At 43.1% G+C, this 15,172-nt stretch overlaps 1 protein-coding gene across 1 annotated transcript; it reads left to right on the top strand.

The window, feature by feature from the left end:
- Nucleotides 1-2,803: 2,803 nt before the first annotated feature.
- polr2b (RNA polymerase II subunit B) lies at nucleotides 2,804-14,502 on the top strand. Its single transcript, XM_073486876.1, has 25 exons — nucleotides 2,804-2,939; nucleotides 3,659-3,731; nucleotides 4,297-4,447; nucleotides 4,961-5,073; nucleotides 5,411-5,630; nucleotides 6,057-6,215; nucleotides 6,450-6,614; nucleotides 6,767-6,963; nucleotides 7,185-7,304; nucleotides 7,405-7,591; nucleotides 7,826-7,969; nucleotides 8,207-8,346; nucleotides 8,685-8,796; nucleotides 9,005-9,159; nucleotides 9,321-9,519; nucleotides 10,404-10,572; nucleotides 11,233-11,329; nucleotides 11,463-11,557; nucleotides 11,731-11,981; nucleotides 12,161-12,250; nucleotides 12,429-12,536; nucleotides 12,686-12,799; nucleotides 13,297-13,457; nucleotides 13,531-13,726; nucleotides 14,266-14,502. The coding sequence occupies exons 1-25, from the start codon at nucleotides 2,921-2,923 to the stop codon at nucleotides 14,353-14,355; spliced, it is 3,525 nt and encodes a 1,174-aa protein (XP_073342977.1). The 5' UTR covers nucleotides 2,804-2,920; the 3' UTR covers nucleotides 14,356-14,502.
- Nucleotides 14,503-15,172: the final 670 nt, after the last annotated feature.

The following is a 15,172-nucleotide window of genomic DNA, read 5'->3' as shown; positions in this document are numbered from 1 at the left end:
GTTGAATGTACTGGAGAAGTAAAAAAACATGACTCTCACAGTGCTCGCTGGTTTGTCTAGGTTAGACACGGTTAAGCAGGTAGATGATGGCATCCTCAACTCCAAGTTTGGGCTGGTAGGGGGTCCAAGAGTGGTTTGACCAAGGGCTGCTCCAAGACGAGTCTCTCCAAAGTCTTCATGATGTGGGAGGTCAGTGCCACAGGTCTATATCCATATCTATATCTATATATATAGATATATATACACATATATATATATATACATAATCATATATATATATCTATATCTATATATACACATATATATATACATAATCATATATATATATATATACACACATATATATACATAATCATATATATATATGTGTATATGTATATATATATATAGCTGTATGTGTAATTAAAAAAGAGCAGTGGAACAGAAATGTACTTCTGAGATCAATATTCAGTCATATTAAAGATAAACAGTTTAAATGTTCTGCGTCCTGAATCTGACACAAACATTTGTATTTGTGGGGAAACGACGTCGCAGAGAAGCTGTGAAGACGAAACGTTCTCTGTCATTTCTGTTCAATTCTCCATTAAACTTGTTTAATGTCTACTTGTTGTCGTCATGGTCATGATCTTCAGATATTTAGATTAATAGATTTAACTGGTTTATGAGGATATGTTGTCTTTTTAAACAGAAGTCATGAAGACTCATCGTCACACTCACTGTTTCTTACACTGAACCAAACAACGGTGCCATGATGGCGCTCAGGTGTGTGATTTTAGAGCATGTGTGTGACAGGTGGACTGAGCTCTCTTACTCCCTCTGCTGCCAGGTTAGAGGAGGAACAACCAAGCCCTCCATTCACAGAGAGAGTTAGAGTTAGCTCACAGTGCAGGTTCAGAGCATGATGAAGAGGAAGAGCAGACTCTGTGAGGGGGTTGACTTTGTTCTTTCCTTCTGAGTGAGCAGCAGAATAATAATAAAACAAAGACAGTCGCCACCATAACTCCAAACTGTGAGTGCACAGTGGAGATATCAAGAGATATGACTGAGACTCAGACAGTCTGAGACAGTTTGCGACATTTAGAGACAGTTTGAGACAGTTTGAAACAGTTAGAGATAGTTTGAGACAAAGACAATTTGAGACAGTTAGAGACAAAGACTGTCTAAGACAGTTTGAGACATTTAGAGACAGTTTGAGACAGTTTGAAACAGTTAGAGAGAGTTTGAGACAGTTTAAGACAGTCTGATTCAAGATTCAAGATTCAAAATGTTTATTGAGACAGTTGGAGACATTTTGAGACAAAAACACTTTGAGACAGTTAGAGACAGTTTAATATCTTTTTAATATCTCTTCTATTTGGACACCACTAAATTACAACATACAAAAAACTACACATACCTTGGCCTCAACATAAGCTCCACAGGAAGCTTCAACTTGGCTGTGAAAGATCTGAGAGACAAAGCAAGGAGAGCTTTCTATGCAATTAGAAGAAATATTAAACTTGACATTCAAATTAAAATCTGGCTAAAAATATTCCAATTTGTTTTAGAACCGATAATTCTCTGTGGCAGTGAAATTTGGGGACCAAAATTAAATCATGAATTTGACAAATGGGACAAAACAATAATAGAATCCTTCCACACAGAGTTCTGTAAGAACATCATGCAGGTCCAGAGAAAGACACCAAACAAAGCATGTAGAGCAGAACTCGGCCAATACCCCCTCATATTGAAAATACAAAAAAGAGCAATTACATTTTACAATCACCTAAAAACCAGTGACCCCCAGACATATCATCACAAAGCCCTAACCTGCCAAGAGCTGAAGCCAGAGAAGAGTCCCCTCAGCCAGCTGGTCCAGAGGCTCTGTCCAGACAACCCAACACGCCCCGGACAGCCTCGGGACCACAGCACCAAGCCAATCAGACCAAACCAAATTATCAACCAACAAAAAGAAATCTATATCACATACTGGAAGGAAACAACCAAAACACAGAGTAAATTAAAATGTTATCTGACCCTGAAAAGAAACTTCACATTAGCAAATGATCTGAGCACAGTAAAAGATCCTAAATTAAAAAAAGCCTTGACTATGTACAGACTCAGTGAACACAGCCTCGCTAAAGAGAAGGGTCGGCATAGACAGAGCTGGCTGCCAGAGGAGAGACTCTGCTCCCACTGTGACAGACAAGAGGTAGAGTCAGAGCTACACTTCCTCACCTCATGCCCCAAATACCAGGCTCTGAGAAATCAACATTTTCCCAAAATAATAAAAATACACCCTGAATTCGAAAACCTAACAGACACAGAGAAACTCCCATACTTACTTGGAGAAATGCCCAAAAGTGAGAACATTGCAGCGAAATACATCACGTCATGTCATGACCTGAGGACAGCCAGTGGAACCTGGGAAACTTAATTGTTTCTTTCTTAATTATTTATTTATTTATTTATTTTGTATATATCATAAATATCACCAACATCAACACACACACACAAACACACACACGCACTTTCCTTTCTTCTTTTTATTTTTATTTATTTATTTACTTATTTATTATTATTATTAATTATTAATTATCTATGTATTCTTTTTTCGGTAATCCTTTGCTTTGGCAATATTGTATAACACATTCATGCCAATAAAGCCTGTTGAATTGAATTGAATTGAATTGACAGTTAGAGACAGTCTGAGCTTCAGCATCACTTTGACTCACCATCAGTAGTTTTCAGGGTGAACAACAGGCGGCCCTAATGTAGCAACACACGGATGCCACCCGCCATGAAACTCCGCAGAAGAAGAAGAAGAAGAAGAAGAAGAAGAAGACCGGAAGTGACATATATGTTCCGGGGCGCGCTGTTCGTCACAACGTCGTGCCGGAGTTTTTAGTTTGTTGGATTAAAAATCTTCTGCAGATAAAACATGTACGACCAGGACGAAGGTGAGCCGCTACCTGTTCACACCTGCACAAATTGGAGTAACACAAAGACCGAATAAACTTTATGAACTCAAAGGCTGACTGAACTTTATTAACACAAACGTCATTAACACCATCTGAAAACATGAACCTCCGACTGCACCTAGCTGTTAGCTAATGTTAGCTTCTGAAAACATGTAATTGTTAGAGTGAACACACATGCTAACATTAGTTAGCTCACATTAACACCTGAAAACATAGACTTACACATTAGCACGTTAACTCCATCTGAAAACGTGAACTTTAACTGTTCGACGTGCTTGTAGCAGCTAATGCTAACCGCGCGCTGCTTTGTTTCAGCTAGCAGGCTAACAGGCTAATCAGAGACTGTTGTGATCAATAACGCTGATTCAGAAAAATCTAAACTGAATTACAAACTGAGATACACTCTGTTTATGATGGAAGAAGTAATCAGATACTTCTGTGAAAGTATCGATACTACAGTAACAAAGTAAACAAGGAACGTCTTAAGTTACATTACTCAACTATGTTCAGCAAAATGTACTTAAATCCCAACAATTAACGTTTAGTTGATCAATTGAATTAGTTCAAACTGTGTCAGCTTCACCAGAAACCAACAAGAATATTCAAATAACCCTTGAAAATCAAAACAACAGATATTGATGAGTGATGATAAACATTGATGAGTAAGGATGTCTCATGTTTATTTGTGTGTTTGGCAGATAATCAATACGATGAGGATGATGATGAAATTACTCCAGATTTGTGGCAGGAAGCTTGTTGGATCGTCATCAGGTAAACTCACCTGGATCTCTCCACACCTGTGTCAGTGTACTGTCGATGACACCAGCAGCAGACTGAAAACCGTCAATAATACTGATTGAGTCATTATCAGCAGGATCTGTGATGCAGGGTTAACGTCTTACTGTGGCTCATTCATCAGCTTCAAACGAAGCTTAATGTTCACACAGTTCTCTGTTGACTGTGTGATAATACTAAATACTCCAACGCTGCTCCAGCCTGCTAGAATAGACACTAGCCACATCAGACATGCTAACGCTAAGTTCAACAGGTTAACTCACAGCAACAGGAAAACTCACAGCTTCAAAGTTTCAGCTTGCTAACGATCCTTTCTTGAGCTTGAGTTTTAAAGCTTATCCTGCTTTTACACACTACACTTCTGTCCACACTCACAGCTCCCTCTGTTGTCCTGTCGTCCTCCTTTGTCATCCTGTCTCCTCTGTCATCCTGTCTCCTGTCGTCCTCTGTTGTCCTCTGTCGTCCTGTCTCCTCTGTTGTCCTTCGGTCTGATGATACATAGCCCTGGTATGACAAAATATGCACTTCTGGTTTCTTTCAGCTCTTATTTTGACGAGAAGGGTCTGGTGCGTCAGCAGCTGGATTCGTTTGATGAGTTCATCCAGATGTCGGTTCAGAGGATCGTGGAGGACGCTCCGCCCATCGACCTGCAGGCTGAAGCGCAGCACACCTCAGGAGAGGTGGAGGAGCCGGTGAGGAACACCTGAACTGAATCTGGACCAGATCTAGGTCCAGCTAGGGTTGATGCAAACAGTGGCAACAGCTGACACTGACCTGCCGCTGCCAGCTTTTGAGCTCGCTGTCAGCTGGCGCTGGTAATTCCAGTCTCCGGTGTGGCAGCAGAGCGCAGATCCATGATTAAAGTAAAACGACCATAAGAAGTCGTCTGACTTCAGTCTTCACCTCTGATTACATTGAAACCAGTTGAAAGTCCCAGTGGACCAGTAAGAAGGTTTGAGTTCAGGCAGGACAGTTGAGTTCAGTTTAACTTCTTGTACATAGTTTGTTCATATTTTAATAGTAAGTGTCTAACTCTGTAAAATTGCATCATTCATAATTGCCTGTTTCGCAACCTCTGGTTTAGATTTGTTCAGAGGAACATCTTTCAGTCCCAATCTTTAGGGTCTGGTTAGGACCTGGTTTAAGATGATTTAAGATAGTATGTGTCACTGCGATATCACTCTGACCTCTGTTTCCTATTTCAGCCTCGTTACCTGCTGAAGTTTGAGCAGATCTACCTGTCCAAGCCCACCCACTGGGAGAGAGACGGAGCTCCGTCTCCCATGATGCCCAACGAAGCCCGACTACGAAACCTCACGTAGGTCGTCAACTCACTTTCGTTTATTATCCTCACCTCTACCCCCAGAGCTGGTACCCCTCTACCCCCAGAGCTGGTACCCCTCTACCCCCAGAGCTGGTACCCCTCTACCCCCAGAGCTGGTACCCCTCTACCCCCAGAGCTGGTACCCCTCTACCCCCAGAGCTGGTACCCCTCTACCCCTAGAGCTGGTACCCCTCTTTTTCCTGCTCTCTCCTGGTTTTTCCTGCTCTCTCCTGCTCTCACCTGCTCTCTCCTGGTCTGTCTTGTTTTTTCCTGCTCTCACGTGGTGTCTCCGTGTTTCACCTGATCTGTGTTACTGTGTCACATCCTCCAGGTACTCGGCCCCTCTGTACGTTGACATCACAAAGACCATCATAAAGGAGGGCGAGGACCAGCTGCAGACTCAGCACCAGAAGACCTTCATTGGAAAAATTCCCATCATGCTTCGCTCCACCTACTGTCTGCTGAGCGGCCTGACAGACCGAGATCTGTGTGAGCTCAACGAGTGTCCACTTGACCCCGGAGGTTATTTCATCATCAATGGCTCTGAGAAGGTACGCTGTGACATCATGATGCACCATGTGACCCCACTCAGAGTGTTTATGTCGAGCTAAGCTAACCAGCTGCTGGCTGTAGCCTCATATGTGACGTACAGACATGAACAGGTGTGTGTGTGTGTATATATATATGTATATGTATATATATATATGTATATGTATATATATATGTGTATATATATATATATATGTATATATATATATACACACACACACACATATACATACAGAGTATAGAATGATGATGTGAGGTGTTTACAGAACCGGTCCTCAGACTCATCGGGTCGCCTCGATAATATCAGTTTGATAGTTTGACATTAAAATCTGGATGATTACATCTGTACTTTCCAAACTGGACCACAACAAGCAAACTGGTGTGTTACTGGGTTTTCTCATCAAACTGGTTCTTGTGCTGGTTTGCAGGTGCTGATTGCTCAAGAGAAGATGGCCACCAACACGGTGTACGTGTTTGCAAAGAAGGACTCAAAGTACGCCTACACAGGCGAGTGTCGATCCTGTTTGGAGAACTCTTCCCGTCCTACCAGCACCATCTGGGTCAGCATGATGGCCAGAGGAGGACAGGTGAGTCCTCATGTTCACCTGGATACAGGATCCATTGTTATTTTGTTGTCCATTGATATAATAAATGTTAATATTACTAACGTGAGGACAGAGAGGTCCTCCATCATCTGTAACTCTTGAGACACTGAGCCAGAGATTCATGTTAACGTCATCTCTTTATGCAACATTACTGATCGATCAGAGGACAAATGTGATTGATCAACTCACTGATTACTGATTGATTGTGTCTCTCAGGGAGTGAAGAAGAGTGCCATCGGTCAAAGGATTGTGTCCACGCTGCCCTACATCAGACAGGAAGTTCCCATCATCATTGTCTTTCGAGCGCTCGGCTTCGTGTCGGACAGAGATATCTTGGAACACATCATATACGACTTTGATGACCCTGAGATGATGGAGATGGTCAGTGTGATTATCAGTTATTGATCTGATAGTGATAGATTGTCAGTAATGGTTCAGACAGTAAACACACTGAAGGAGAATCTACTGGTTGAGTCACTGTTAGCCACGCCCACAGGACTGTCATATCACCAGTGATGTCACCATGTTTCCAGGTGAAGCCTTCTCTGGACGAAGCGTTTGTGATCCAGGAGCAGAATGTGGCGTTGAACTTCATCGGTTCCAGAGGAGCGAAACCTGGCGTGACGAAAGAACGGCGAATAAAATACGCCAAAGAAGTTCTGCAGAAAGAGATGCTGCCACACGTCGGAGTCAGCGACTTCTGTGAGACCAAGAAGGCTTACTTCTTAGGGTAAGTCCCACCTGAGAAACGCCTGCACAAGTGTGTGCGAGTCCAGTAAGGATGAGTCACACCTAAGTTAGTGTCATTGTGTATGAAAGTCTTCTAATAATCTACTGTGTCTGTTAGTGTGCGTCAGTGAGTACTAACATATATCTCTGTGTTTCAGGTACATGGTCCACAGGTATCAGTGTGTATCTCTGTGTGTAATACTGTGTATCTCTGTGTTTCAGGTACATGGTCCACAGGCTGCTGCTGGCTGCTCTCGGCAGACGAGAGCTGGATGACAGAGATCACTACGGCAACAAGAGGCTGGACCTCGCCGGGCCTCTATTAGCCTTCCTGTTCAGAGGGTGGGGCTTCTTCACTCAGCCATCATGTCTTTAAAGTTTAATTTGATTGAATTTGTGTGAATAAAAATAATAAAACTGTATTTTTCTTTTTTGAGTTCAGCATGTTTAAGAACCTGCTGAAGGAGATCCGGATTTACGCTCAGAAGTTCATTGACAGAGGAAAAGACTTCAATCTGGAGCTCGCCATCAAGACCAGAATCATCTCAGACGGCCTGAAGTACTCACTGGCTACTGGAAACTGGGGCGACGTGAAAAAGGCTCACCAGGCCCGAGCTGGAGTGTCACAAGTGAGCACACCTGTAATGAAGAAGTCTGACACACAGATGTGGTTCAGCTGAAGCTTCTCTCACAGTCAGAGTGACGTCTTCAGATTGAAGCAGCTCAGTTTAGCTTAAGGACAAAGATGTTTGCAGACGTCACAGATGGTCTCAGCCTGTCCCTGTTAGTCTGGATCAGGACCAACGGGGACAGACCTCAGCTCAGCATCTGAACATCAACCTCTTTTATTTTTCTGCTTGTAGGTGTTGAACCGTCTGACCTTTGCATCCACTCTGTCTCACCTCCGCCGAGTCAACTCCCCAATCGGCCGAGACGGCAAACTGGCCAAACCCAGACAGCTGCACAACACACTGTGGGGGATGGTGTGTCCGGCTGAGACACCTGAGGTAAATTTAAAAAAAAAAAACCACTGGACCCAAACAATCTTAGAAAGTCCCAGACCCCCAAATCAACTTCTGACAACACAGGACCAACAATCTTTATCCAGTTTGATTAAAGAGATGAGTTTAAGTCTGTCACACTAATGTCTGCGTTGGTGATTAAAAACTAAATTGTACCTGAGCTTCATTCATTACACAATCAGCCATGTTAATGACTGATTAACAAACAGTGTTGTGTTTCAGGGTCATGCTGTCGGTCTGGTGAAGAACTTGGCCCTCATGGCCTACATCTCTGTGGGCTCTCAGCCATCTCCCATCCTGGAGTTTCTGGAGGAGTGGAGTATGGAGAACCTGGAGGAGATCTCCCCTGCTGCCATCGCAGAGTCAGTTACAGCTTGATGTATTCTTTTACAGCTTTCACAACAACAAAGTCTTCACATTGTCTTTTGTTTGACTCTCTTATATTTTTAGGTATATCTAACTGAAAGATGTGTTTCTGCAGTAATAAAGTTAATTCATTCTGTAAATGTACTCAAACTGTCCTTCAGATGGCAGCATCACATCAACCAAACCTCCAGAATATAAAGAGTATTTCCTGTCAGCTCGGACTTCAGTTACTATTCCACAGTTTTAAATTGGTTATGATTAATCAATCATCTTCAACTGACTGTACTGAAACTCTCCCAAAATGTACATTTTATATGTGGTTTTAATGTTTTAGTGCCACTAAGATCTTTGTGAACGGCTGCTGGGTCGGAATCCACAAAGATCCCGAACAGCTGATGAACACATTGAGGAAACTCCGCAGACAGATGGACATCATCGTGTCTGAGGTAGATCATCTGAATCTAATCAGAACAGCATCATACTGTATATCTTGAGAACTACAGTGGCCAGCTGTTTTAGGAGATAACTTTATGTGTGAGGTGTTTCTCAGGATCATTGGGCACACAGGGCAGGAAAGTCCTCGTGCACTTGGGATTAGATGACAGTAAGAAACGATGTCTGAGCTCAGTGTTCCTGCTTGTTGTGACGTTTCAGGTGTCGATGATTAGAGACATCAGAGAGCGTGAGATCAGAATTTACACAGACGCCGGACGAATCTGTCGACCGCTGCTGATTGTCGAGAAACAGAAACTACTGCTGAAGAGACGACACATTGACCAGCTGAAGGAGAGAGAGTACAACAACTACAGGTGAGACGGAGAAATTAAGTTTTTCTTTATTGATTATCGATTGATTGTGTAGATTTAGTCAGTTACTCCTCTTGGAGATTGTTGGTTTCTGTTCTAAAGTTTCTGTTGAAGTAAAGTTTTGTTGTTCGCCCTTTGTTTGTGTCGTTGTTTGTGGTGGTCAGCTGGCAGGACTTGGTGGCGAGTGGCGTGGTGGAGTACATCGACACTTTGGAGGAGGAGACAGTGATGCTCGCCATGACCCCAGACGACCTCCAGGAGAAGGGTGTGGCCTACTGCTCCACCTACACACATTGTGAGATCCACCCGTCCATGATCCTCGGAGTCTGTGCTTCCATCATTCCCTTCCCCGACCACAACCAGGTACAATAAAATCAAAAAACAAAAGTCATCTTAAAACAAAGTAAGATGAGTTAGTTATGTATCCATGGTTCTATGAATCCATGATGACCACCAGAAGCAGAGCTTAACACTAGAAGTAATCCTAACACTTTGATATGAACAAGGTGACGCTGCCTCCAAGGACGGAGAATCATAACCTCATCAGGATCCAGATGTTCCTACAGAACCGTCTCACCAACATTCTGAGTAACAGAACTGTGGCTGTATTTACAGCAGGGCTTTTCAATTCAATGAGGTCCAGTTAGAGAAAATGTCCTCAAGTGAAGGTCCAGAACCTCATAATGTCTGAGTGTGTCTTGTCTTTTGTGTCAACGTCCGTGTGTGGTCAACAACTGACTGTCAAATTCAATGAAGTACAATTCTGGATTTGTATATATTTCAGCAGTATTGTCAGTTTTCACATTGAACTGGAGGGACTTTTAATTAAATAATAAATAAATGTTCTTATTGCGAGTAAAATAATGGTTGCATTTTAAAATAAAATAGCCTCTAAGTGCTTAATTTTAGAAAATAATACAGTTTCTCCTTTTTTTCTTTTAACTCCACTTCACTTCTTAACATTCTCAACCAACTGGATCAAAACAATCAACACCTCTTAACAACTGAACAGTGTTTCTTTCCTCTGATACTTCACTCCCCACTGCGTCTTGTTCAGTGAGAGAAGTGAGCTTCAGATTTTCCTGCCAGGATTTTAAGTCTGGGCTGTACCGGTGTCAGGCCCGTCCTCATACACCTGTGCAGGTGCTCTTTGTGAGCCTGGAACCATAGTTATTTTAAATCATCTATCAATGATGTCAACCTTTTTTGTCTTTGACATGTGACATCAGTTGTGTCTTGTTCTTCAGTCTCCCAGGAACACGTACCAGTCCGCTATGGGAAAACAAGCCATGGGTGTCTACATCACCAACTTCCATGTACGAATGGACACACTGGCTCACGTGTTGTACTACCCTCAGAAACCACTGGTCACCACCCGATCCATGGAGTACCTGCGCTTCAGAGAGCTGCCTGCAGGTAACCTATAACTGTTAGTCAGACTGATAGTTTGTACAGCCGGACAAGACTCACCAGAGAAAAAACAATTTCTGAATCAGCAAGTTTCACGTATGAAAATCCAGGTAAAAAGCTGTGATGCTCTTCAAAGGTTCAGGTGTATATTCTGATGGATGAGATGGAGGCCGGCCCATTATGTCCTTCTTACAGAGACTTTCAGGGCAGCCTCAGTCAGGGCTGTGACGGTATGGATTTGAGCTTACTGTAGTGGAAAAGTCAGGTATCCCTGTGGTTTGGCAGAGGGAAAAAATTACAACCTTGAATCAAATGAGTAGCGTGGTTCCTCAGAGAGAAGTGCAGCGCAGCTTCTGAAGACCAGTCTAGTCTCGTCTATTATTTCCCAGCTGAATTGATCCCCGAAATAAATCCATAACGATTAATTTAGCACTGAATGTCTTCTGGGAGTTTTAAAGCAACATAATGTAGAAATTGGCAATTTGTGTGATTTGGCGCCCCCTTCAGTTTCTGAGTGCAAGACCACTGTGGTAACTATTTGGTACATGTAATTCAGGTGCTAACTACAAAAAAAGACGTGTGACGCTGTGATCTTTCCCTCACTGAAGGAACAGAGAACAAGAGACACCAGTCACCCTGTTAAAGACAACTCTCCTTGTTTTTCAGGTATCAACTCCATCGTTGCGATCGCCTCATACACAGGATACAACCAGGAGGACTCAGTGATCATGAACCGGTCGGCCGTAGATCGAGGCTTCTTCAGGTCAGTTACTAACTTTTACACCTGGTTTCAGTTACTGATGTAATCTGAGTGTTAGTTACTGATGTAATCTGAGTGTTAGTTACTGATGTAACAGTGTGTGTTTCTGTGGTTAAAGCTGCTCTTTACTCTGCAGGTCTGTCTTCTATCGATCCTACAAAGAGCAGGAGTCTAAGAAAGGTTTTGACCAGGAGGAGATTTTTGAGAAGCCGACACGTGAAACCTGCCAGGGTGAGAAATGCTCAGCTGACGTCTGTTCGGTTGTAGTCTGGTGTTTGCAGTATGAAAACTCCTGTCGATCATCTCGGGTGTGATAGCAGTGTCCAGTCTCAGGTGTTGGATGTTAGTGGTGGGCGGGGACAGTCTTACATCAGAGACTGAGAACATTTTTTAAATATCCTCAGGTATGAGGCACGCCATCTATGACAAGCTTGATGACGATGGGCTCATTGCGCCTGGTGTTCGAGTCTCTGGCGAGGATGTCATCATCGGGAAGACAGTGACGCTGCCGGAGAACGACGACGAGCTGGACAGCACCAACCGGCGCTACACCAAGAGAGACTGCAGCACTTTTCTGAGAACCAGCGAGACCGGCATTGTGGACCAGGTGATGGTGACTCTGAACCAGGAGGGCTACAAGTTCTGCAAGATCCGGGTAAGAGGACACCACACCTGACAGAACACCTGTTACACATGACACACCTGTTACATCTGACAGACCACCTGACAGACCACCTGACAGAACACCAGACAGACCACCTGTTACACCTGACAGAACACTCTTTGAGGAGATACGTTTTTGTTTTTTTCTGACGAGCTTCCTGTTTCATGCAGGTTCGCTCAGTCCGAATTCCTCAGATTGGAGACAAGTTTGCCAGTCGACACGGACAGAAAGGAACCTGTGGGATCCAGTACAGACAAGAGGTAAACGACCTGTTCATGATCATAACATCAGGTTCACGCTGATCAGCTGATCAGTGATGGTGATCAGGCGCCAGTCACAGGAAATATTTTTCATCAACAGTCTGATTGTTTCAATCTGTGAAGTTTAAACATGACGCTGGTGAACGATGATGATCTGATCGCCTCTGACTTCTCTAAGGACATGCCGTTTACCTGCGAGGGAATCACACCTGACATCATCATCAACCCTCACGCCATCCCCTCTAGAATGACAGTGGGCCATCTGATCGAGTGTCTGCAGGGCAAGGTACCAATCATAAATTACATATTTGCAATAATAATAGTAGCTCTAATCACAGGCTACAGATCAATTATATAATGGTATAAATCATTGACTTTAATGTAACGTGCAGGTTTATTTACATACATATGAATATTTTGTCTGTTTTGTTTCAGGTTTCTGCGAACAAAGGTGAGATCGGTGACGCCACGCCTTTTAACGACGCCGTCAATGTACAGAAAGTGTCAAACCTGCTGTCAGAATACGGATACCACCTGAGAGGAAATGAGGTCACTCACATGGTTTACTTCCTGTTTAACTTGAACACATGATCCCTGCCTGTGTGATGCCAGTGTGATGCCAGTGTGATGTCAGAGTGATGTCAGAGTGATGCCAGTGTGATGCCAGAGTGATGCCAGTGTGATGCCAGTGTGATGTCAGAGTGATGTCAGAGTGATGTCAGAGTGATGCCAGTGTGATGTCAGAGTGATGTCAGAGTGATGTCAGAGTGATGCCAGTGTGATGCCAGTGTGATGCCAGTGTGATGCCAGTGTGATGTCAGAGTGATGCCAGTGTGATGCCAGTGTGATGCCAGAGTGATGCCAGTGTGATGCCAGTGTGACGTCAGAGTGACGTCAGAGTGATGCCAGAGTGATGCCAGTGTGATGCCAGTGTGACGTCAGAGTGATGTCAGAGTGATGCCAGAGTGATGCTAGAGTGATGCCAGTGTGATGTGATGTACGTTTGAGCAACTTCAGTGTTTTCAACACTATTGATCTGTGATCAGGTTCTGTATAATGGCTTCACGGGGAGGAAGCTGACATCTCAGATCTTCATCGGTCCAACTTACTATCAGCGTCTGAAGCACATGGTGGACGACAAGATCCACTCGAGGGCCCGGGGCCCCGTCCAGATCCTCAACAGGCAGCCCATGGAGGGACGATCACGGTTAGTGAGACATTTGTCTACCTGTCTGTGTTACCTCTGAGTGATCTCTCTGACTCACCTGTCTGTCTCACAGTGATGGCGGCCTGCGGTTTGGGGAGATGGAGCGTGACTGTCAGATTGCTCATGGAGCTGCTCAGTTCCTTCGAGAACGTCTGTTTGAGGCGTCTGATCCATATCAAGTTCACGTGTGTAACCTGTGTGGACTGATGGCCATCGCCAACACGCGGACGCACACGTATGAGTGTCGAGGCTGCCGCAACAAGACACAGGTAAACATGATCAATAACTAATCACAACAAGACACAGGTAAACATGATCAATAACTAATCACAACAAGACACAGGTAAACATGATCAATAACTAATCACAACAAGGCACAGGTAAACATGATCAATAACTAATCACAACAAGACACAGGTAAACATGATCAATAACTAATCACAACAGGACACAGGTAAACATGATCAATAACTAATCACAACAAGACACAGGTAAACATGATCAATAACTAATCACAACAAGGCACAGGTAAACATGATCAATAACTAATCACAACAGGACACAGGTAAACATGATCAATAACTAATCACAACAGGACACAGGTAAACATGATCAATAACTAATCACAACAGGACACAGGTAAACATGATCAATAACTAATCACAACAAGACACAGGTAAACATGATCAATACTACTAATCACATCTTATCATTGGTATTAATATTGATCTTTTTATCAGTATTAATATTGATCTTTTTATTGGTAATAATATTGATCTGGTGTTGGTTCTGTCTGTGTGTCCATCAGATCTCTCTGGTGCGGATGCCGTACGCCTGTAAGCTTCTCTTCCAGGAGTTGATGTCAATGAGCATTGCTCCTCGTATGATGACGTCATAGAGTGGCACGGCCAATCACATGCCCCCACGGGCTGAAAATGTGACATCAGCAGGAAGTGAAAGTAGAAGTTTGATGTTTTTATAGTTTCATGTTGTCTCACTTTGTTTTGTTAAAAGTCAAATAAATTTGAATTTGTTCTGATGTTGATTGTTTGTCATATGGGTCTCCATTGGTTTACACTCATCATGTAACGAAACAAACGGGTCACAGGAACAAACAAACGGGTCACTCTGTGTCCACGGTTGATGTCATAAATTAATATGTGGATTTTACCGCTGGGTTTATTTATAACGTGACAGCTGCATTCTGACATAGCAGATATAAATATTATACATTTAGGTCCGACACTGTCCCAGAACTTAGTTTTTAGAGAAATCAGAGTGACATACTATAACTTTATTGATTGAATATTATCTGTGCTGAAGACTAATTGATTAACCAATGAGTGCTCTTTGAGCTGTTTGACCAGCAGTTTAAATCAAAACCAAACAGAAGGACATAAAGTGCAGCTGCTCCTCGTTCAGTCTGTCGTGTTGAGAGGAACATTTAACAGAACCTGAAGAAAACGGCTTCATCAGGTGAGTCGTGTAGGTTCTCATAGCAACAGAGCACAACACCATTCATACAGCTGATGCTGCTGTAATTATACGGCTTCACTCAGTGATGTCACCAATCAACAGGTTTGTATATAATAATAAATAATATAACAAGCCGATTGAATTGAACATCATGTCTGTCCTCAGCGGAAAATCTTTACTGCTCAGAGAGAATATTCTCATAAATGTACCAACATCAGTGACCATGGTGATGAAGCCCG

This window comes from Pagrus major, chromosome 18, assembly GCF_040436345.1.
Source record: "Pagrus major chromosome 18, Pma_NU_1.0".
NCBI classification, from domain to species: domain Eukaryota; kingdom Metazoa; phylum Chordata; class Actinopteri; order Spariformes; family Sparidae; genus Pagrus; species Pagrus major.
The sequence above is the reverse complement of the archived record's forward strand: the minus strand, read 5'-3'. Positions and strand labels throughout refer to the sequence as shown.

Coding starts and splice junctions, on each gene's coding strand:
- polr2b (XM_073486876.1), top strand. Junction 6,216..6,449: donor TGATGGCCAGAGGAGGACAG/GTGAGTCCTCAT, acceptor TGTGTCTCTCAG/GGAGTGAAGAAGAGTGCCAT. Junction 12,537..12,685: donor TCGAGTGTCTGCAGGGCAAG/GTACCAATCATA, acceptor GTTTTGTTTCAG/GTTTCTGCGAACAAAGGTGA.